The sequence below is a fragment of the Lytechinus variegatus genome, chromosome 1 (assembly GCF_018143015.1).
Source record: "Lytechinus variegatus isolate NC3 chromosome 1, Lvar_3.0, whole genome shotgun sequence".
In the NCBI taxonomy this organism is placed as follows: Eukaryota; Metazoa; Echinodermata; class Echinoidea; order Temnopleuroida; family Toxopneustidae; genus Lytechinus; species Lytechinus variegatus.
The window spans coordinates 87897250-87922418 of NC_054740.1; the positions used below are offsets into that span (position 1 = coordinate 87897250).

At 35.5% G+C, this 25169-nt stretch overlaps 1 protein-coding gene across 1 annotated transcript in view; it reads left to right on the plus strand.

The window, feature by feature from the left end:
* The first annotated feature begins 6747 nt into the window (after positions 1 to 6747).
* LOC121426963 overlaps positions 6748 to 25169 on the plus strand; it is a 47099-nt gene continuing 28677 nt past the window's right edge. Inside the window, exons 1-11 of the mRNA XM_041623383.1 lie at positions 6748 to 7013; positions 9113 to 9382; positions 10344 to 10616; positions 12064 to 12300; positions 13125 to 13397; positions 15862 to 16098; positions 16922 to 17194; positions 18682 to 18918; positions 19744 to 20016; positions 22481 to 22717; positions 23541 to 23813. Of these exons, the coding sequence (XP_041479317.1) occupies positions 6845 to 7013; positions 9113 to 9382; positions 10344 to 10616; positions 12064 to 12300; positions 13125 to 13397; positions 15862 to 16098; positions 16922 to 17194; positions 18682 to 18918; positions 19744 to 20016; positions 22481 to 22717; positions 23541 to 23813 (2752 nt within the window). The 5' untranslated portion in view covers positions 6748 to 6844. The remainder of the gene's footprint in view (positions 7014 to 9112; positions 9383 to 10343; positions 10617 to 12063; positions 12301 to 13124; positions 13398 to 15861; positions 16099 to 16921; positions 17195 to 18681; positions 18919 to 19743; positions 20017 to 22480; positions 22718 to 23540; positions 23814 to 25169) is intronic.

Sequence of the window (25169 nt, forward strand, 5' to 3'; positions counted from 1 at the left end):
ATATGGAACCCATACACACATTTTTTGGAAATATATACGATATCATGAGGTAGTTTAATCCGGGTTTAATCAGTGCAAGGTTTTACAGGAGGAGCCGAGGAGAAGGAACCCTGGTGTAGTGGTTCTGACTCTCACCTTGTAAACAGAGGGTTGTGTGTTCGAATCGCACCACGATTTGTCCTTCTTTGACAATGCGTTAATCCACATTTGCCACTCTCGACCCAGGTGCTAAATGGGTACCCATTAGGATGTAAAAGTCATTGTAGCTTGTTCAGTGCACCTCACTGGTGACTGACTGGAATACTCTCCAAGGAGTGGAGGATGTGCATACATTGTGTGTTGGAATGACTGTTTGAATCGAAAGACCTGGGTAATAATCTGTAAAGCACTTATACACTTCGTTCTGATTAAACGCTATATAAAATCAGATTATTATCATTACGTTTTTAAGCATCTACTAGTATTAATAGAAGTAAAAGGACGACAGTGGTCACAGAATGAGTTTTTCAAGTTTGCATTGAATAATGAAGAGAAAGTTTCGATCCTGTTCACCGGGGGCATCGATCCATTTTTTAGAGGGGGGGGGCAAAATTATTTACGTTCCAAAGGCGCTCGATCGTACATAACACCCACCCACACACGCAAACATACACACCCACACACACACACACACACACACTTTTTGTTTTTAAATAAAGTGCACACCTAGTTAGCAATAATGCATAAATCATTTCCATTTATTTAAAATAAGGATAAAAGAGCATTCCAGATTAAATGCCTCGCTCATGGGCATAGGTGTCACGACCGGGAATCGAACCCTGGATTTTCCATGTATAGCCAGGCGCCTTAGACCACTCGGCCACGGCACCTCCACTCACACACACACACACACACACACATATTCCAAGGTGTCGTTCTGATTATGGCAAACATACTTTATTTTACGCCTGTCCAAAACTGTGGAATAGCCTGCCGGTTATCATCCGTGAATCATCATCTTTACAGTCATTTAAATACAATCTTAAAAAGCATCTCAGGTCGATTGATAATTAAGGTTTTCGATGGCACCCGCTACTTTGTAAAATCTATATATTTGAATGTTTGAAATAATCTCTTTAATTTTACAATGTCCATTATTGATGTATTCGCAATTCTACTTACATTTTCTTGCATATACTATGTCATTTTGAATGTTTTTATCTGTAAATATTTTTTGTTTTTACCTTCTTGTGTATAGGGGCCCCATGGGAGATCAACTGATGTTGAATGGGCTACCCCTTGAATAAACAATAAACAATATATATATATATATATATATACACAGTATATATAGACAGACACGTATCTCACCAACGAATTAATGCGAGCGCAAAGCGCGAGCTGATTTTTTTAGTATACTGACAGGAAAAGCATGCCTGTTTAGGACTGTTTGTAGTAGCTCATGAGGAGGATACATATCTCACTGTATACACAGATAGTACGAGTGCCGAGAGTGAGCTAAAATTTCTTCATATTCTGACCTGAAGACTTGATATTCTAAGCATTTTTGGTACCAATGATTAAGATTTGTATCTAAAAGAAGAATACATGCGAGCGCGAGCTGAAAATTTTGATATTTCGATCTGAAAAATGACAGTTTAATGGACGTTTTTGATAAAGAACAATATATATATCCAGAAAAGATGATTGCAAATCGAAGCAGGAGTTCTTGTATGGCTTACATTCACATATTTAATCATGAAAAGTATGGGTTTTTGCTACAGAAATGATGCGAGCGCGAAGCGCGAGCTGAAAATTGTTATATTCCAATCTGAAAAGCGGACAGTTTGAGCACGATTTTAAATAAAGAACGAGTTGTGTATCTCCATCTCGCTTGCTGAACATTACAAGCTTTGTTTTTTAAAATGAATATCCGGAATTAGGGGGGGGGGGGCAAAATAATATGTTTGCCCCCCAATATTTTCATTGGTGGGGCGATTGCCCCTCCCCCAGGATTGACGCCTCTGCTGTTCACTTAACGGTTGACTTGCAATAAATGGAGACTGTCCAAGAATCACGTCAATATAATACACACATGGCCAAGTGAGGAGTTTTCAAGCACAGAAAAGTGAAGGTATAGGACTGTACAATAAGTTAGTACAAAAATATCACACAGCTGGTCAAACTTGAAGGTAGAATTCTCACCAGTTGCACCTGAAGATTTGATGTAAATATTGCTCCTGGCTTCTCTTCTGTAATCTTCACAGTTAGTTCATAGTCACTTTCATAAGCTTATACACAGAAAGTAGAAATTCTGGATAAAATAACTGGCGGAAGCTATAAGTATAACGCACGGACATGGTTAGTTATATTTATCAATGATAATTATAAGAGAAAATATCCATGTGCTTACAGGTCACGATAGAAGAGGAAACATCGCAATGTGTTAATGCCAGCCATATTGAAATTCAATATGGCAGCAAAAGATGATAGATGGTATGTGCTAACTCGAATGAAGCTTGTTTTACAAACATGATTAGCACTACTGCCATCATTTCATTGCTCACGATCGAGATAAAGGATAAAAACCTATTTCAAGATGGCGGCCATATTGAGATTCAAGATGGCAGCAAAGTTTCATAAGTTGAAAGAAAAAATCCTGATCTAATTACTCTTTTGTGTCACATCCCGGGGGGGGGGGGCCACTTCCATTCACGAGTGGATACCATGCGCGACCATGGGGTCTCGAAAAGCACCATAAACACGTAATTTCCATATTCTGAAAATTCACCCCTTAACAAGTATTGGCGTGTGAAACCCTATCCTTAACAATTAAGTATTGGAAACAAAATGATACTCTTGGCAAATATTCCCTGAAATGAACCCCAAACAAGTACAGGAATGATTTATTGTTAGGGGTCCTTCGGTCGTCAGCTTTACGTTATTTGGTTAAGTACGACCCCACCTTCTTTACCTCGCGCAAATCGGACTCTAAACACAAAGTGTTGAAGCAAAAAGGACATCCTTTATAAAACATTCTATCTTTGTTTTATCATCCCCGCAAATTCCACCCTAAACACGTAATTTTCCTAGCGAATCAGATACCCCTTTTTCATTATTTTTGTGTTTTTGACACCCTTATCACGTTACGTACGTAACGTGCCCTATCGTGAAAAAGACACCCTTTTTACGTGTTTTTTGGTCGCGCATGGTATCCACTCGTCAATGTAAGTGCCCCCCCCCCCCGGGTGTCACATACATGGCTATTTCGAACCATATTTTAGGAATATCATAGCTCATGCACGCACACGGTCAAGATAAAAGACAAAACCATTTCAAGATGGCGGCCATGTTGAAATTTAAGATGGCGGCCTATTTGATGAGCTACAATAACATTTATGATTTAAATGAAATTATTGGTACCACAAACATGGGTATTGCCACCATTTTAAATAATTTTTTATAGCCCACAAGTCAAGATATAGGACAAAATGCATTTTAAAACGGTGGCCATTTAGAATTTCAAAATGGCGGCTGAAGACGTGCTCGGAAAAAAATGGCACCCTTTAATTTTTGAATCAGCACCCCAAAATTGACATAGTTGGCTGATAAAATAAATTTTGGCACGCAAATCTAGCTGGAGAACATAGTCTCCTATACTTTTTGCACAAATACCGTTGTTTGCACAAATCCTGGCGAAATTTTGCACAGTTTGCACATGTCCCGGCGTTTGCACATGCGCGGCTCCACAGGGTGTCAGAAAAAGTTGGGGTTATGTTATTGAAGCGCCAAGTCAGGCCGCTGTGTTAATGATCACCCCGGCCTGTGGCCTATTCTTGGTGGCTTGTGACGATAGTCTGTGTTCGCGGAGCGGGGGTGAGAGAGCTTTGTCTCATCTACATAGCAGAGTGAGACTGCAGGCGCCGCTTTTCCGACGTCAGTGGTGGTGGTGGTGGTGGTGGTGGTGGCGTCAACACCAAATCTTAACCTAAGGTTAAGTTTTTTCATGACCTAGTTCATGAAACTTGGCCATAAGTTTAATCAAGTATTACTGAACATTCTGCATGAGTTTCAGGTCACATGACCAAGATCAAAGGTCATTTAGGGTCATGAACTTAGAGCATGTTGGGGGAATCAACATCAAAATCTTAACCTGAGGTTAAGTTTTTTGAAATGTCATCATAACTTAGTAAATATATCGACCTAGTTCATGAAACTTAGACATAAAGTTAATCAAGATTACTGAACATACTGATTGAGTTTCACGTCACATGGCCAAGGTCAAAGGTCTTTAAGGGTCAATGAACTTTGGCCGAAAGGGGTATCTGTAGAATTACCATCATAACTTTAAAAGTTTATGGATCTGATTCATGAAACGTGGGCATAAGAATAATCAATTATCACTGAACATCCTGTGTCAAGTCACGTGATTAAGGTCAAAGGTCATTTAAGGTCAATGAACTTTGGCCAAGTTGGGGTTATTTGTTGAATTACCGTTCTAACTTTAAAAGTTTATGGATCTGATTCATGAAACGTGGGTATAAGAATAATCAAGTATTACTGAACATTCTGCATGAGTTTCAGGTCACATGGCCAAGATCAAAGGTCATTTAGGGTCAATGAACATTGGCCGAAAGGGGTATCTGTAGAATAACCATCATAGCTTTAAAAGTTTATGGATCTGATTCATGAAACGTGGGCATAATAATAATCAAGTCTCACTGAACATCCTGTGCAAGTGTCAAGTCACGTGATTAAGATCAAAGGTCATTTAGGGTCAATGAACTTTGGCCGAAAGGGGTATCTGTAGAATTACCATCATAACTTTAAAAGTTTATGGATCTGATTCATGAAACGTGGGCATAAGAATAATCAAGTATTATTGAACATTCTGCATGAGTTTCAGGTCACATGACCAAGATCAAAGGTCATTTAGGGTCAATGAACTTAGACCATGTTGGAGGAATCAACATCGAAATCTTAACCTGAGGTTAAGTTTTTGAAATGTCATCATAACTTAGAAAATATATGGACCTAGTTCATGAAACTTGGACATAAACTTAATCAAGATTTACTGAACATACTGATTGAGTTTCACGTCACATGGCCAAGATCAAAGGTCATTTAGGGTCAATGAACTTTGGCCGAATCGGGGGTATCTGGTGAATTACCATCATAACTTTGAAAGTTTATTGGTCTAGTTCATTAAACTTGGACATTAGAGTAATCAAGTATCACTGAACATCCTGTGCGCATGTCAGGTCACATGACCAAGGTCAAAGTTCAGTGAACTTTGGCCAAGTTGGGGTTATTTGTTAAATTACCTTCCTAGGATCTGATTCATGTGAACTTGTACATAAGAGTAATCAAGTATCCCTGAACATCCTGTGCGAGTTTCAGGTTACATGATCAAGTCAAAGGTCATGTAAGGTCAATTAACTTTGGCAAACTTGGGGTATTTGTTGAATCGCCATCATAGCTTTCAAAGTTTAAAGATATAGTGATATAGGGGTAATCAAGTTTCACTGACAAGTTCTAAGTCACATGATCAAGGTCAAATGTCAATGAACGTAGTATTATATCATTGTATGAATGGTGTTTTATGTGAATAATTATTTGATAGTAGTTTTCAAAGTCAGCACTGCTGCTATACTGAATCGCGTGATGCAGGTGAGACCGCCCAGAGGCATTCCACTTGTTTTGCAGTCAAATGCTTACACTGTTTGCCCTTTTTTCAAACATTATGTCAGTGATGAAATCATATTCTAATATGTAAATTATTTATGTAAATATACAAATACACTGAAAAGATATTCTGTATGTTTGATTAGAAGTTGAGTGTATTTGTATGCTTCGTCATTTTTAAGGGTCTGCATATCCATTCGGTCTGAAAATATGTTTTTTAAGTTTATTTCAATTGGGGTCAGAATGGTATGGGGATTTTCTTTTAATCATAAACAAGAAAACTACTATAAGTACATTAACAATTAAGAAATTGCCAAACTTATAATTACTTTGTCTACAGAATATCGAGTGTTTGGGAATTTCTCTATTTGAAATTGAAAATAATTATGATATCTTGTATCGCGTTATTTTCTCTCTTTTTTGCAGACTGTACTAACGACTCCGATCCTCCAGTGGTAACCTGTTCAAACGGAACTACTTTCTCGCCGTTTTCCAATTCGTTTTATGGATTGACTGAAAATATTGGTTACACTACTACAGATGCTAATCACAATCCTAGTGGGATTAGCTATAACGTCACAACTGGTAACATGGGCGACTTATACCCTCCAGGATATACACCGGTTACATTGTATTCAGAGGATATTTGCAATAATATTGCCACTTGCCTTTTCTATGTGTTTAATCCACGTAAGTTTACTGCTCCCTAGCTTATTTCATACTTTCATTCATTACAATAAAATAAAAGCCCACATTTCAACATAGGCGATGATATTAATAATAACCATGAATCAAAAAATGATATTATTATTGCCTATGAATCGTAAAGCTTAGCAAAAAGGTTTATTTAATTAGTAGGCCTATATCACTTTTACATATAAACATAATAGTCTTGTTTTAATATTTCTATTTTCATAACTAAAAGTGGCAACATTTTTCTTGTTTTGGGACGATACCCAACAATTTGACTAAGGTGCAAAAGGTGGATCGGTGTGAAAGATATGATGCTCATAACGTATGTTGAAAAAATCTTTATTCAGAAAAGCACTACACACATCATTATGCTATTCTTTCAGTTACCGAGTTACCAGTGACCTGTCCGGACTTAAATCGCACCGTATACACTGATCCAGGTCAAGCAACCTACATTTTTACGCCAGATTTTGGACCTGGAGATGTCATGTTATCTGCCTTTGGTTACCGATATCACGGAGATGCTGTGTCGGTTAATATAACTCTAGGAGGATTCCCGGTTGGAGAGAGCGTATCCATAGGAACACATGAAGTAGTAGCAACAATCTTTGATGACGAATTGGAAAAGGAATGTACAGGAATATATACTGTTGAAGGTAATAATGTTCGTATGATTTTATCAACATGATTAAGAAGGGTATGAACTTTCAATTGTAACTAAGATATTACTAATGATATCCTTCAAATTTCACAGGTTAAACACTATCGATTATCAAATTTCGTATGAATTATTTCGGTCAAAATATTTTATTTTCTGTATATGATTATTACTATGCAATGACATATAAGTTGCCTGAGCTACTAGAAAAGAAGCTTTTAAATCGCTCCAAGGCCTTCCCGCGCACTCCAAAATGAGAAAATTTAATGATTTTGAAGGCCATGGAGGAGTTCAGAAAAATGCCGACTAGATGTCCCTTTTCAAGTGAGGGCGTCCTTTTTCAAGTCTTTTTGCTTATGACTGTACCCTCCCATGCAGTGATTGTTAATTGTTATTTTAAATTGAAATATTGTCAGTATAGTTTCTATTGTATAATTATTTTTTGCATGGAAATAAAGAATCAATCAATCAATCAATGTAAGCAACGTTCAAATATTATCGTCAACATTTTGATAATGCGTGTTATAATGCTTTCCTTAAATCAAATCAAAAAGTTTGAACAATATTGAAATTTTAAGATATGACTTGTTTTGCTTTAAATAACCTATTTAAGACGAGCATGATGATATTGATATCATAATAATATGATAATATTTTCTAGTACTCAACTTGTTAACCATTTTATCCAATGGAATGGTCTTAGCAATTTTCTTTTTATCTGGGAGTTGACGAAAAAGGAGTGATAGAAACAGTTCTTGTGATCCAGTGGTTAGAGCATTGAACTCATAATCGCAAGTTTGTGAGTTCGAATCCAAACTTTGCCATTGTCTCCACTTTGATAAAAAGCCTGAGAGCAATATCTGAAATACTATATGACTGACTAAGCTAGACGTAAAATGTCTCCTAGGTAATTGGTTATATACCAGCTTGTCATTTACCAGCAAAACGCTGTCCTGCCGAGTTCCTGCGGGAGTTCCCAGCATGAACAGAAAGAGAATGTGTATCATCTCGTCAAAGGATGGAACATTTATGCTTTACCCTTTTAAAATCAAGTTATTAACATCGTCATAGCCATGACTTAATGTCACTTTTAACTACAGGAGTGAAATACATTGAACTTGACTCAGGTGTACCAATAAATTCGATTATAAATGTTTTGTTCGAAGGAATGGTCCGGGCTGACAATATTTATATCTAAATGAATAAAGTAAAATTAACCAAGCAAAATGCTGAAAATTTCATTAAAATCGGAAAAAAATAGCAAAGTTATTAAATTTTAAACTTTATTTATTTTGTGTGAAAACAGTTATATGCATATCGTCATGAATATTCATTAGGTTGGCCGATGATGTCAAATCTCCACTTTCCCTTTTCCAATGTTATTATAAATGAAATCATAAATGTTTAATTTTTTTCAAATAATTATGGTGAAATAAGTTGCGGCAATAAATATCTAATGCACTTAATCAGTCAGTTCTCAATCCAATTGTTTTAGTTCTTGGTAGAAAAAATGAATAAACCTAGTTTAATGTAATAAAATGCTAAACGGCAAGTGGGGATATGACATCATTAGCCCAACTAATGAATATTCATAAAGACATGCCTAGAACTGTTTCACCGGAATAATGCAAATCTTTAAAATTCAATAACTTTGTTAATTGTTATCCGATTTTCATCAATTTTTTAGCATTTTGCTTTTTGAATATTACTTTATTTATTGAGATAGAAATAATTCCAGCCTGGACCAACCCTTTTAAAAGAGGGATAACTCTGTCTAGGTTAAAGCCCGAATAGATGAATGTTGATTGACAGAGGAGCGCATTTCATAACTGTCGGGTAAACATGCAAGTTTGTTCATAAAACGCATAGGCATACAGATGTTGAAGCTAAGGGATGCCTGCTCCCCCCCCCAAAAAAAAATCATGACCAAGAAAGAAAAAGAGAAAGGGTGAAATATATAATTTTCTGAATAGGGTGAAATATATAATTTTCTGAATATTCTATCGAAATCTATCACAAAACTGGATTTTCGTAATGAACATGTCGAAAAAATAATTTGCGTTGTATTTACTACTGTACCTACATTCTTATTTGCAGATTACTGTTTGACCGACCCCGATCCTCCAGAAGTAACGTGTTCAAATGCAACGACTTTCTGGATGTTTCCCAATTCCTTTGATGGATTGACTCCGAATAGTACTGGATACAATACTACAGATGCTAATCCTAATCCTAGTGGGATTAGCTATAATGTCACAATTGGTAACATGGGAGACTTATACCCTCCAGGATATACACCGGTTACATTGTATTCAGAGGATATTTGCAATAATATTGCCACTTGCCTTTTCTATGTGTTTAATCCACGTAAGTTAACCGCTCCCTAGCCTATTTCATACTTTCATTCATTACAATAAAATAAAAGCCCACATTACAACAAAAGCGATGATATTAATAATAACCATGAATTTAATAATGATATAATTATTGTCTATGGATCGTAAAGCTTAGCAAAAAGGTTTAGTTAGTATATCACTTTTACATATAAACACAATAGTCTTGTTTTAATATTTCTATTTTCAGAACTAAAAGTGGCAACATCTATCTCGTTTTGGGACGATACCCAACAATTTGACTAAAGGGGGTATCTCACTGGGCTTGAAACTAGTTCGCGACTAGTTCGCGACTACAAATTTTGCTAGTTGCAGAGACGTCTCCGCGACATCTCTGAGAGGTCTCATGAAAATTACAGAGTCTCCGAGGAGTCGCAAGAAGATTAAACATGTTTAATATTTTTGGAGACTGTTTCTAGTCTCCGCGACGTCTCCGAGAAGTCTCCATCAGTTGCTGCGACGTCTCGGAGACTAATGATATCTGCGACTGCTGAGACGTCGCCGCGATGTCTCCGCGATGTCTCAGAGACGTCTCAGAGACATAGCGAAGACCTGCTGGAGATCCCCAAAAATTATAATACATTGCAGAGACGTCTCAGCGACACTTCTTCACACTGTTTGACCCACTTCAGAAACCACGTGACTGAACGCGTGCTGATATCCCTCCTCCTGCTCCAAGTCAGGTGTATGATCTTTCAAACCTTACATTGAGACGTCTCCTTGGTGAGAGCGCAATTCATTTTTGTCTCCGAGACGTCTCCGCGACTGCAGCGACTGATAAGTTGGAGACTGTCGCGGCGACGTCTCCGTTGGTGAGATAGGGCCTTTAGATGCAAAAGGACGATCGGTGTGAACGATATACGATGTTCATAACGTATTTTTTAACAAGCTATATACATAAAAGCACTATGCTCTTAATTCTGTGATTCTTTCAGTAACCGAGTTGCCAGTGAACTGTCCGGAATTGAATCGCACTGTAAGCACGGATCCACACCAGCCGACTTACAATTTTACGCCCGATTTTGGAGCAGACAATGTCACCAAATCTGTTGATGGTTACCGATATCACGGAGATGCTGTGTCGGTTAATATTACTCTAGGAGGAGTCCCTGTTGGAGGGAGTGTATCCATAGGAACACATGAAGTGGTAGCAATCATCTTTGATGGTGAATTGGAAAAGAAATGTAAAGGAATATATACTGTTAAAGGTAATATAATTTCATTGTTACATGACATCTAGGAATATTAATAACTTTATATTCACGTGTTTTTAAAGATTGAATCGTAACCAAATGATGCCGAAGACAGTAAGACATTTTTCCTGTTTAATTCGAAATCTCACGATTATTGAGTTTCTTTTTCATATTCTAATAATAGAGAAGCTATCAACTAATACAAAATGGTAACCTTAATAATTTACTTAATTCTTCCTGATACTGAGGAAAATATCTCACAGACCTTTTTTATTTAAATGAATATAATAAATATCTCTTATTTGTCCTGGAGAATTTAAACATATAATCTTTTTTTTTTGTTACGCACTAAGGAAAGGGGGTTTAACTTTGCATCCATATAATAATAATAATCCGCTTTTACATATTTTACCCCGGTCATCGGATTCAATCAGTCATTCCCGCACACAATGTGTGCACATCCTCCACTCCCTGGGGAGTATATAAAGACACAGACCTAATTTCACCACAGATAGATTTGCATATTGTTTCAAGATAAATCTGCATATTTCTGCACTTTTCTTGATATGACATTGAATCTTGAGATGAATATGTTATGTATTGAGCTGAAAGAGGTTTCATTATTTACTGAATTCTGGTATACTCTAACCTAACGATTTAATTAAGATATTGTTCTGTTTTGTTTATTTTATTGTAATAAGCGAATTTCTGCAAGATATGCTACTGCCTGTTCGATATATACACATCACAGCTGCTTAATTTAAATGAAACAATAATTTAATATGATATTAAAAAAGTAATCTTTATTGATAGACGATCTTAATGAATTGAATGTATTTTATTCTGGTGCAAGATTTTATGAGCAGACTCATATTTGTTTGTTTATAGTTAATTATCAATTAGATGTGGTTTTGTTTCGATTTCATTCAATTTAATAATTATGTTTAGGTGAGATTTGGAATAACTGTTAGTCTTAATAATTTGAAGTGGAAGAGTCGTGGTGTATTCTGATTCTCGCCTTGTAATCAGAAGTCCGTGTGTTCGAATCTAACCACGGCATAACGTCCTTTGGCCAGGCGTCAATCCACACTTTGCCACTCCCCACCCGGGACTAATTGGATATCCGCAATGATGTAAAATTTCTTGTAGCTTGTCCATAATTGTGTGCGTCGTCGATCGAATTTGTGATAAATTCCTGGCTGTCGATTGGTTTTGTAACAAAATAAGAATTTCCAGGTGTTTTGGTACAGGGCTTTCACTTGGCGCTCCTTAAAATAAACCCCAGGGTGCAGAGGATGTGCATATGTGGGAATGAATAACTGAATCCGATGACCGGGGTAATAATGAATTGATAAGCGCCTGCGTATATTAAGCGCATGTAAAATCATAAATGATTTACCTTGTATATCGATTATAAAAGTAACATTGATATGATTCATTTTATCTCCCCTTTTCGTTACAGATACTGATCCTCCTATTGTGACATGTTCCAACGTAACACTCTCTAACGATTCACCAAACACCTTTCATGGATTGACCAATGATATGTATACCTATAATGATGCTAGTCCTTACCCAAATGTAACTTATGACGTCACAGAAGGTGCACCTCTCGCTCCTGGATACACAGCAGTAACATTGTTTGCTGTCGATGAATATAACAACTCAGCTGAATGCTTATTCTACGTACAGAATACACGTAGGTAGTGACATTGGTTACATCTGTTTTAAAATCTGATTTAGAAATGAACATTGCCTGAACATTCTTATCTAACTAGCTTACCCGTCCCTCCATGCTGAATTACATATATTCGAGGTCTTTTATCGTTGGTCGCGAGGATTAATTATCCTTTTACAAAAAATGCACCATATCAAGAATAAACCCTTCCATGTATGCATTTTCATGAGGTATACATTTCATTTTTAATGGTAAAGAAAGGCAAACATTCCGTCATCTTGTAGAAAAAAAATATGCGTGTTGAGTTTGATTTCAGATTCATTTGAGGATATTCTCCATAAACTGTTCTAGAAATATTATTTTTTTCAGAAACATGACCATAAGATAAAACCTTAATGTAAGTCTTTGATATCCTTCCGTATTTTATATTCTATAAACTTATAGTGAAAAATACGAAAAATTGAACAACAGTCAAACGAAATAAAAAAAAGTAAAAAGGAAAAATTGCCCAATATGGAGAAAAAAGTCAACGTGTTCCCACTTACCCAAGCATTTTACCAAAATTAAAAAAAAATGTATTGGTGTAGGTTAAATTGGCAACAATAGAAATTAAGTGTTCTTTTAAATCAGTCAATAAAGAATTCTGATTGAAAGGGGTAAAGCATTTACTGTTCAATGCAAATCGAAATCTGAATGAATGTAGAACTTCATAAACCATCATTACTGCTAATCGTGAGAGATCTCGTATTTCCCTTTCCATAGTTAATCGAGAGTTATGCTGAATTACGTTTGTATATTTGGAAAATCAACTTAAGCGAGTCATTCTTGCAATTGATATTTTGCAGTAACCGAGTTACCAGTGACCTGTCCGGACTTGAATCGCACTGTAAGAACCGATCCACATCAAGCGACTTACAATTTTACGCCAGATTTTGGAGCAGACAATGTCACCAAATCTGTTGATGGTTACCGATATCACGGAGATGCTGTGTCGGTTAATATTACTCTAGGAGGAGTCCCTGTTGGAGGGAGTGTATCAATAGGAACACATGAAGTGGTAGCAATAATCTTTGATGATGAACTGGAAAAGAAATGTACAGGAATATATACTGTTAAAGGTAATATAATTTTATTGTTACATGACATACAGGAATATTAATAACTTTATATTCACGTGTGTGGAAGGATTGAATCGTGACCAATGATGTCGAAGACAGTAATCACGTTTTTTCATGATTAATTCTATATTTCATGATTATTGATTTTTTTTCATATTCTAATAATGCAAAAGCTATCAACTAATACAAAAGGGTAACCTTAATTATTTACTTAATTTTCCCTGATACTGAGGAAAATGTTTCACATACCTTTTTATTTAAATTAATATAACAAAGATCTCTTATTTGTCATTGAGAAAAATATTTTTTTGATACGCCCTGAGCAAAGACAGTGAAAGAGGACTCAAATTTGCATCCATATACATGTAAATACACAAACCCGATTTCACCATAGTATCACGTTTTTGTCTCACCTGCGAAGCAAAGTGAGACTATAGGCGCCGCTTTTCCGACGGCGGCGGCGGCGTCAACATCAAATCTTAACCTGAGGTTAAGTTTTTGAAATGACATTATAACTAGAAAGTATATGGACCTAGTTAATAAAACTTGGCCATAAGGTTAATCAAGTATTACTAAACATCCTATTAGAGTTTCATGTCACATGACCAAGGTCAAAGGTCATTTAGGGTCAATGAACTTAGACCATGTTGGAGGAATCAACGTCGAAATCTTAACGTGAGGTTAAGTTTTTGAAATGACATCATTACTTAGAAAATATATGAACCCAGTTCATGAAACTTGGACATAAGGTTAATCAAGTATCACTGAACATCCTGCTTGAGTTTCACGTCACATGACCAAGGTCAAAGGTCATTTAGGGTCAATGAACTTTGGCCGAATTGGGGATATCTGTTGAATTCCCATCATAACTTTGAAGTTTATGGATCTGATTCATGAAACTTGGACATAATAGTAATCAAGCATCACTGAAAATTTTGTTTAAGTTTCAAGTCTCATGATTAATTTCAAAGGTCATTTAGGGTCAATGAACTTTGGCCGAATCGGGGGTATCTGTTGAATTACCATCATAACTTTGAAAGTTTATTGGTCTAGTTCATTAAACTTGGACATTAGAGTCATCCTGTGCGCGTTTCAGGTCACATGACCAAGGTCAAAGGTCAATGAACTTTGGCCTAATTGGGTGTATCTGTTGAATTACCATCATAACTTTGAAAGTTTATGGATCTGATTCATGAAACTTGTACATAAGAGTAATCAAGTATCACTGAACATCCTGTTCGAGTTTCAGGTCACATGATCAAGGTCAAAGGTCATGTAAGGTCAATGAACTTTGGCCATGTTGGGGTTTTTTGTTGAATAACCATCATATCTCTGTAAGTTTATTGGTCTAGTTCATAAAAAGTGGACATAAGAGTAACCATGTATCACTGAACATCTTGTGCGAGTTAGAGTAGTATTCAAAGTCAACACTGCTGCTATATTGAACCGCGTGATGCAGGTGAGACGGCCAGAGGCATTCCACTTGTAAAGGTATAGATTTGCATATTGTTTCAAGATAAATCTGCATTTTTCTACATATTTTCTTGATATGACATTGAATCTGGATATAAATCTACGTATTGAGCTGAAAGAGGTTTCTTTATTTACTGAATTCTTGTTTTCTCTAACCTAAAGATTTAATGAAGATCTTGTTCTAACCTTTTTGCTGACTTTATTGAAATAAGCAATTTTCTGAAATTGATATACTCCTGCCTTGCGGTATATACACATTGCAGGTGCTTCATTTAGATAAAAATAATAATTTCATCATGAAAAATCATCTTTATTCAAGAAGATCTTGATGAATTTAATGTATTTCAATCTGGTGCAAGATTTTGTTTTTAGCAGACTTGAATATATAATAAATATCAATTAACTATGGTTTGGTTTCAATTTTTTCAATCTAATATGTTTAGGTGAGATTTAGAATAATTTTTATTCTTAATTAGAAGTGGAAGAGTTGTGACGTATTCTAATTCTCGCCTTGTAATCAGAAGTCCGTGTGTTCGAATCTCACCGCAGCCGAACGTCTTTTGGCAAGGCGCCAATTCACACTTTGCCACTCTCCACCCAGGGGCTAAGGGGATAGCCGCAATGATGTGAAATTAATTATAGCTTGTCCATAATTGAGTGCGCCTTCGATTGATTTTGTAAAGGAAAAATCATGACTGTTGATTGGTTTTTTGTAAAAAAAAAATAAGAATTTCCAAGTGTTTTATTCCAGAACACTTGGACCTGGGCACTTGCAGCTCCATAGAATAAACCCAAGAGAGTAGAGGTTGTGCATAAGCGGGAATGAATAATTGAATCAGATGACCGGCGTAATGATAAATGATAGGCGCCTAGATACTTACAATGTCTGTCTTTAGCGCATCCTGTAAAATCATTATTAATGATTTACCTTGTATGTCGATTATAAAAGTAACATTGATATGATTCATTTTATCTCCCCTTTTCGTTACAGATACTGATCCTCCTATTGTGACATGTTCCAACGTAACACTTTCTAACGATTCACCAAACACCTTTCATGGATTGACCAATGATATGTATACCTATAATGATGCTAGTCCTTACCCAAATGTAACTTATGACGTCACAGAAGGTGCACCTCTCGCTCCTGGATACACAGCAGTAACATTGTTTGCTGTCGATGAATATAACAACTCAGCTGAATGCTTATTCTACGTACAGAATACACGTAGGTAGTGACATTGGGTACATCTGTTTTAAAATCTGATTTAGAAATGAACATTGCCTAAACATCCTTATCCAACTAGCTTACCCGTCCCTCCATGCTGAATTACATATATTCGAGGTCTTTTATCGTTAGTCGCGAGGATTAATTTTCCTTTTACAAAAAATGCACCATATCAAGAATAAACCCTTTCACGTATGCATTTTCATGAGGTATACATTTCATTTTTAATGGTAAAGAAAGGCAAACATTCCATCATCTTGTAGAAAAAAAATGAGTGATGAATTTGATTTCAGATTCATTTGAGGATATTCTCCATAAACTGATATAGACATATTATTTTTTTCAGAAACATGACCATAAGATAAAACCTTAATGGAAGTCTTTGATACCCTTCCGTATTTTGTATCTTAGAAACTTACAGTGAAAAATACGAAAAATTGAATAACAGTCAAACGAAATTAAAAAAAAAGTAAACAGGAAACATTGCCCAATATGGAGAAAAAAATCAACGTGTTCCCACTTACCCAAGCATTTTACCAAAATTAAAAAATATGTATCGGTGTAGGTTAAATTGGCAACAATAGAAATTAAGTGTTCTTTTAAATCAGTCAATAAAGAATTCTGATTGAAAGGGGTAAAGCATTTATTGTTCAATGCAAATCGAAATCTGAATGAATGTAGAACTTCATAAACCTTGATTACTGCTTGTAGTGAGAGATTTCGTATTTCCCTTTCCATAGATAATCGAGAGTTATGCTGAATTAAGTTTATATGTTTGGAAAATCAAATTAAGCGAGTTATACTTTAAATTGATATTTTGCAGTAACTGAGTTACCAGTGACCTGTCCGGACTTGAATCGCACTGTAAGAACCGATCCACATCAAGCGACTTACAATTTTACGCCCGATTTTGGAGCAGACAATGTCACCAAATCTGCCCTTGGTTACCGATATCACGGAGATGCTGTGTCGGTTAATATAACTCTAGGAGGATTCCCTGTTGGAGGGAGTGTATCAATAGGAACACATGAAGTGGTAGCAATCATCTTTGATGATGAACTGGAAAAGAAATGTACAGGAATATATACTGTTAAAGGTAATATAATTTCATTGTTACATGACATCTAGGAATATTAATAACTTTATATTCACGTGTTTTTAAAGATTGAATCGTAACCAAATGATGCCGAAGACAGTAAGACATTTTTCCTGTTTAATTCGAAATTTCACGATTATTGAGTTTCTTTTTCATATTCTAATAATAGAGAAGCTATCAACTAATACAAAATGGTAACCTTAATAATTTACTTAATTCTTCCTGATACTGAGGAAAATATCTCACAGACCTTTTTTATTTAAATGAATATAATAAATATCTCTTATTTGTCCTGGAGAATTTAAACATAATCTTTTTTTTTTGTTACGCACTAAGGAAAGGGGGTTTAACTTTGCATCCATATAATAATAATAATCCGCTTTTATATAGCGCTAAATCCATCGGAACGACGTGTCTAAGCGCTTTACATATTTTACCCCGGTCATCGGATTCAATCAGTCATTCCCGCACACAATGTGTGCACATCCTCCACTCCCTGGGGAGTATATAAAGACACAGACCTAATTTCACCACAGATAGATTTGCATATTGTTTCAAGATAAATCTGCATATTTCTGCACTTTTCTTGATATGACATTGAATCTTGAGATGAATATGTTATGTATTGAGCTGAAAGAGGTTTCATTATTTACTGAATTCTGGTATACTCTAACCTAACGATTTAATTAAGATATTGTTCTGTTTTGTTTATTTTATTGTAATAAGCGAATTTCTGCAAGATATGCTACTGCCTGTTCGATATATACACATCACAGCTGCTTAATTTAAATGAAACAATAATTTAATATGATATTAAAAAAGTAATCTTTATTGATAGACGATCTTAATGAATTGAATGTATTTTATTCTGGTGCAAGATTTTATGAGCAGACTCATATTTGTTTGTTTATAGTTAATTATCAATTAGATGTGGTTTTGTTTCGATTTCATTCAATTTAATAATTATGTTTAGGTGAGATTTGGAATAACTGTTAGTCTTAATAATTTGAAGTGGAAGAGTCGTGGTGTATTCTGATTCTCGCCTTGTAATCAGAAGTCCGTGTGTTCGAATCTAACCACGGCATAACGTCCTTTGGCCAGGCGTCAATCCACACTTTGCCACTCCCCACCCGGGACTAATTGGATATCCGCAATGATGTAAAATTTCTTGTAGCTTGTCCATAATTGTGTGCGTCGTCGATCGAATTTGTGATAAATTCCTGGCTGTCGATTGGTTTTGTAACAAAATAAGAATTTCCAGGTGTTTTGGTACAGGGCTTTCACTTGGCGCTCCTTAAAATAAACCCCAGGGTGCAGAGGATGTGCATATGTGGGAATGAATAACTGAATCCGATGACCGGGGTAATAATGAATTGATAAGCGCCTGCGTATATTAAGCGCATGTAAAATCATAAATGATTTACCTTGTATATCGATTATAAAAGTAACATTGATATGATTCATTTTATCTCCCCTTTTCGTTACAGATACTGATCCTCCTATTGTGACATGTTCCAACGTAACACTCTCTAACGATTCACCAAACACCTTTCATGGATTGACCAATGATATGTATACCTATAATGATGCTAGTCCTTACCCAAATGTAACTTATGACGTCACAGAAGGTGCACCTCTCGCTCCTGGATACACAGCAGTAACATTGTTTGCTGTCGATGAATATAACAACTCAGCTGAATGCTTATTCTACGTACAGAATACACGTAGGTAGTGACATTGGTTACATCTGTTTTAAAATCTGATTTAGAAATGAACATTGCCTGAACATTCTTATCTAACTAGCTTACCCGTCCCTCCATGCTGAATTACATATATTCGAGGTCTTTTATCGTTGGTCGCGAGGATTAATTATCCTTTTACAAAAAATGCACCATATCAAGAATAAACCCTTCCATGTATGCATTTTCATGAGGTATACATTTCATTTTTAATGGTAAAGAAAGGCAAACATTCCGTCATCTTGTAGAAAAAAAATATGCGTGTTGAGTTTGATTTCAGATTCATTTGAGGATATTCTCCATAAACTGTTCTAGAAATATTATTTTTTTCAGAAACATGACCATAAGATAAAACCTTAATGTAAGTCTTTGATATCCTTCCGTATTTTATATTCTATAAACTTATAGTGAAAAATACGAAAAATTGAACAACAGTCAAACGAAATAAAAAAAAGTAAAAAGGAAAAATTGCCCAATATGGAGAAAAAAAGTCAACGTGTTCCCACTTACCCAAGCATTTTACCAAAATTAAAAAAAAATGTATTGGTGTAGGTTAAATTGGCAACAATAGAAATTAAGTGTTCTTTTAAATCAGTCAATAAAGAATTCTGATTGAAAGGGGTAAAGCATTTACTGTTCAATGCAAATCGAAATCTGAATGAATGTAGAACTTCATAAACCATCATTACTGCTAATCGTGAGAGATCTCGTATTTCCCTTTCCATAGTTAATCGAGAGTTATGCTGAATTACGTTTGTATATTTGGAAAATCAACTTAAGCGAGTCATTCTTGCAATTGATATTTTGCAGTAACCGAGTTACCAGTGACCTGTCCGGACTTGAATCGCACTGTAAGAACCGATCCACATCAAGCGACTTACAATTTTACGCCAGATTTTGGAGCAGACAATGTCACCAAATCTGTTGATGGTTACCGATATCACGGAGATGCTGTGTCGGTTAATATTACTCTAGGAGGAGTCCCTGTTGGAGGGAGTGTATCAATAGGAACACATGAAGTGGTAGCAATAATCTTTGATGATGAACTGGAAAAGAAATGTACAGGAATATATACTGTTAAAGGTAATATAATTTTATTGTTACATGACATACAGGAATATTAATAACTTTATATTCACGTGTGTGGAAGGATTGAATCGTGACCAATGATGTCGAAGACAGTAATCACGTTTTTTCATGATTAATTCTATATTTCATGATTATTGATTTTTTTTCATATTCTAATAATGCAAAAGCTATCAACTAATACAAAAGGGTAACCTTAATTATTTACTTAATTTTCCCTGATACTGAGGAAAATGTTTCACATACCTTTTTATTTAAATTAATATAACAAAGATCTCTTATTTGTCCTTGAGAAAAATATTTTTTTGATACGCCCTGAGCAAAGACAGTGAAAGAGGACTCAAATTTGCATCCATATACATGTAAATACACAAACCCGATTTCACCATAGTATCACGTTTTTGTCTCACCTGCGAAGCAAAGTGAGACTATAGGCGCCGCTTTTCCGACGGCGGCGGCGGCGTCAACATCAAATCTTAACCTGAGGTTAAGTTTTTGAAATGACATTATAACTAGAAAGTATATGGACCTAGTTAATAAAACTTGGCCATAAGGTTAATCAAGTATTACTAAACATCCTATTAGAGTTTCATGTCACATGACCAAGGTCAAAGGTCATTTAGGGTCAATGAACTTAGACCATGTTGGAGGAATCAACGTCGAAATCTTAACGTGAGGTTAAGTTTTTGAAATGTCATCATTACTTAGAAAATATATGAACCCAGTTCATGAAACTTGGACATAAGGTTAATCAAGTATCACTAAACATCCTGCTTGAGTTTCACGTCACATGACCAAGGTCAAAGGTCATTTAGGGTCAATGAACTTTGGCCGAATTGGGGATATCTGTTGAATTCCCATCATAACTTTGAAGTTTATGGATCTGATTCATGAAACTTGGACATAATAGTAATCAAGCATTACTGAAAATTTTGTTTAAGTTTCAAGTCTCATGATTAATTTCAAAGGTCATTTAGGGTCAATGAACTTTGGCCGAATCGGGGGTATCTGTTGAATTACCATCATAACTTTGAAAGTTTATTGGTCTAGTTCATTAAACTTGGACATTAGAGTCATCCTGTGCGCGTTTCAGGTCACATGACCAAGGTCAAAGGTCAATGAACTTTGGCCTAATTGGGTGTATCTGTTGAATTACCATCATAACTTTGAAAGTTTATGGATCTGATTCATGAAACTTGTACATAAGAGTAATCAAGTATCACTGAACATCCTGTTCGAGTTTCAGGTCACATGATCAAGGTCAAAGGTCATGTAAGGTCAATGAACTTTGGCCATGTTGGGGTTTTTTGTTGAATAACCATCATATCTCTGTAAGTTTATTGGTCTAGTTCATAAAAAGTGGACATAAGAGTAACCATGTATCACTGAACATCTTGTGCGAGTTAGAGTAGTATTCAAAGTCAACACTGCTGCTATATTGAACCGCGTGATGCAGGTGAGACGGCCAGAGGCATTCCACTTGTAAAGGTATAGATTTGCATATTGTTTCAAGATAAATCTGCATTTTTCTACATATTTTCTTGATATGACATTGAATCTGGATATAAATCTACGTATTGAGCTGAAAGAGGTTTCTTTATTTACTGAATTCTTGTTTTCTCTAACCTAAAGATTTAATGAAGATCTTGTTCTAACCTTTTTGCTGACTTTATTGAAATAAGCAATTTTCTGAAATTGATATACTCCTGCCTTGCGGTATATACACATTGCAGGTGCTTCATTTAGATAAAAATAATAATTTCATCATGAAAAATCATCTTTATTCAAGAAGATCTTGATGAATTTAATGTATTTCAATCTGGTGCAAGATTTTGTTTTTAGCAGACTTGAATATATAATAAATATCAATTAACTATGGTTTGGTTTCAATTTTTTCAATCTAATATGTTTAGGTGAGATTTAGAATAATTTTTATTCTTAATTAGAAGTGGAAGAGTTGTGACGTATTCTAATTCTCGCCTTGTAATCAGAAGTCCGTGTGTTCGAATCTCACCGCAGCCGAACGTCTTTTGGCAAGGCGCCAATTCACACTTTGCCACTCTCCACCCAGGGGCTAAGGGGATAGCCGCAATGATGTGAAATTAATTATAGCTTGTCCATAATTGAGTGCGCCTTCGATTGATTTTGTAAAGGAAAAATCATGACTGTTGATTGGTTTTTTGTAAAAAAAAAATAAGAATTTCCAAGTGTTTTATTCCAGAACACTTGGACCTGGGCACTTGCAGCTCCATAGAATAAACCCAAGAGAGTAGAGGTTGTGCATAAGCGGGAATGAATAATTGAATCAGATGACCGGCGTAATGATAAATGATAGGCGCCTAGATACTTACAATGTCTGTCTTTAGCGCATCCTGTAAAATCATTATTAATGATTTACCTTGTATGTCGATTATAAAAGTAACATTGATATGATTCATTTTATCTCCCCTTTTCGTTACAGATACTGATCCTCCTATTGTGACATGTTCCAACGTAACACTTTCTAACGATTCACCAAACACCTTTCATGGATTGACCAATGATATGTATACCTATAATGATGCTAGTCCTTACCCAAATGTAACTTATGACGTCACAGAAGGTGCACCTCTCGCTCCTGGATACACAGCAGTAACATTGTTTGCTGTCGATGAATATAACAACTCAGCTGAATGCTTATTCTACGTACAGAATACACGTAGGTAGTGACATTGGGTACATCTGTTTTAAAATCTGATTTAGAAATGAACATTGCCTAAACATCCTTATCCAACTAGCTTACCCGTCCCTCCATGCTGAATTACATATATTCGAGGTCTTTTATCGTTAGTCGCGAGGATTAATTTTCCTTTTACAAAAAATGCACCATATCAAGAATAAACCCTTTCACGTATGCATTTTCATGAGGTATACATTTCATTTTTAATGGTAAAGAAAGGCAAACATTCCATCATCTTGTAGAAAAAAAATGAGTGATGAATTTGATTTCAGATTCATTTGAGGATATTCTCCATAAACTGATATAGACATATTATTTTTTTCAGAAACATGACCATAAGATAAAACCTTAATGGAAGTCTTTGATACCCTTCCGTATTTTGTATCTTAGAAACTTACAGTGAAAAATACGAAAAATTGAATAACAGTCAAACGAAATTAAAAAAAAAGTAAACAGGAAACATTGCCCAATATGGAGAAAAAAATCAACGTGTTCCCACTTACCCAAGCATTTTACCAAAATTAAAAAATATGTATCGGTGTAGGTTAAATTGGCAACAATAGAAATTAAGTGTTCTTTTAAATCAGTCAATAAAGAATTCTGATTGAAAGGGGTAAAGCATTTATTGTTCAATGCAAATCGAAATCTGAATGAATGTAGAACTTCATAAACCTTGATTACTGCTTGTAGTGAGAGATTTCGTATTTCCCTTTCCATAGATAATCGAGAGTTATGCTGAATTAAGTTTATATGTTTGGAAAATCAAATTAAGCGAGTTATACTTTAAATTGATATTTTGCAGTAACTGAGTTACCAGTGACCTGTCCGGACTTGAATCGCACTGTAAGAACCGATCCACATCAAGCGACTTACAATTTTACGCCCGATTTTGGAGCAGACAATGTCACCAAATCTGCCCTTGGTTACCGATATCACGGAGATGCTGTGTCGGTTAATATAACTCTAGGAGGATTCCCTGTTGGAGGGAGTGTATCAATAGGAACACATGAAGTGGTAGCAATAATCTTTGATGATGAACTGGAAAAGAAATGTACAGGAATATATACTGTTAAAGGTAATATGATTTCATTGTTACATGACATACAGGAATATTAATAACTTTATATTCACGTGTGTGGAAGGATTGAATCGTGACCAATGATGTCGAAGACAGTAATCACGGTTTTTCATATTTAATTCTATATTTCATGATTATTGATTTTTTGCATATTCTAATAATAGAAAAGATATCAACTAATTCATAAGGGTAACCTTAATTATTTATTTCATTTTTCCTGGCACTGCGCATCCATGTAAAGACACAGACCCAATTTCACCAGAGTATCACGGTATTGTTTCAAGTAATGAAATCTGCAGATTTCTACGCATTTCCTTGATATGACATTGAATCTTGAGATAAATATGGTGCGGATTGAGCTGAAAGTAGAAACATTGCACAGAGGTCTATTTATTTTACTGAATTCCGGTATGCACTACCTAACGATTTAATGAAAATATTCTAACATTTTTGCTGACTTTATTGTAATAAGCGAATTTCTGAAATTGATATACTCCTGCCTTTCTGTATGGTATATACACATCGCAGATGCTTCATTTAGATAAAACAATAATTTCGTCATGGAAAATCGTCTTTATTGATAGAAGATATTTATGAATAGAATGTATTTCATTCTGGCGCAAGGTTTGTTTTTAGCAGACTTGTATTTCTTTGTAATAATTAAATATCAATTAACTATGGTTTGGTTTCATTTATTTGTCTCACCTGCGTAGCAGAGTGAGACTATAGGCGCCGCTTTTCCGACGGCGACGGCGGGGTCAACATCAAATCTTAACCTGAGGTTAAGTTTTTGAAATGACATCATAACTTATAAATTATATGGACCTAGTTCATGAAACTTGGCCGCAAGGTTAATCAAGTATTACCATAGGCGGCGGAAGCGGGGGGGACACCTTTTTTTTTTTTTTTGCTTGTCAAAATTTTTTTGGTTAGCAACTAATAAAATTTAGGTTCAAAATCTTTTTTGGGGGCGCTTGTCAAATTTTTTACCTGTGTCCATCCCAAAATTTCAGGTGGACACCCCATAAATTTTCTGGCTTCCACCGCCAATGAGTATTACTAAACATCCTATTAGAGTTTCATGTCACATGACCACGGTCAAAGGGTCATTTAGGGTCAATGAACTTAGACCATGTTGGAGGAATCAACATCGAAATTTTAACCATGAAGTTAAGTTTTTGAAATGTCATCATATATGGACCTAGTTCATCAAACTTAGACATAAGGTTAGTCAAGTATCACTGAACATTCTGCATGAGTTTCACGTCACATGACCAAGGTGAAAGGTCATTTAGGGTCAATGAACTTTGGCCGAATTGGGGATATCTGTTGAATTCTCATCATAACTTTGAA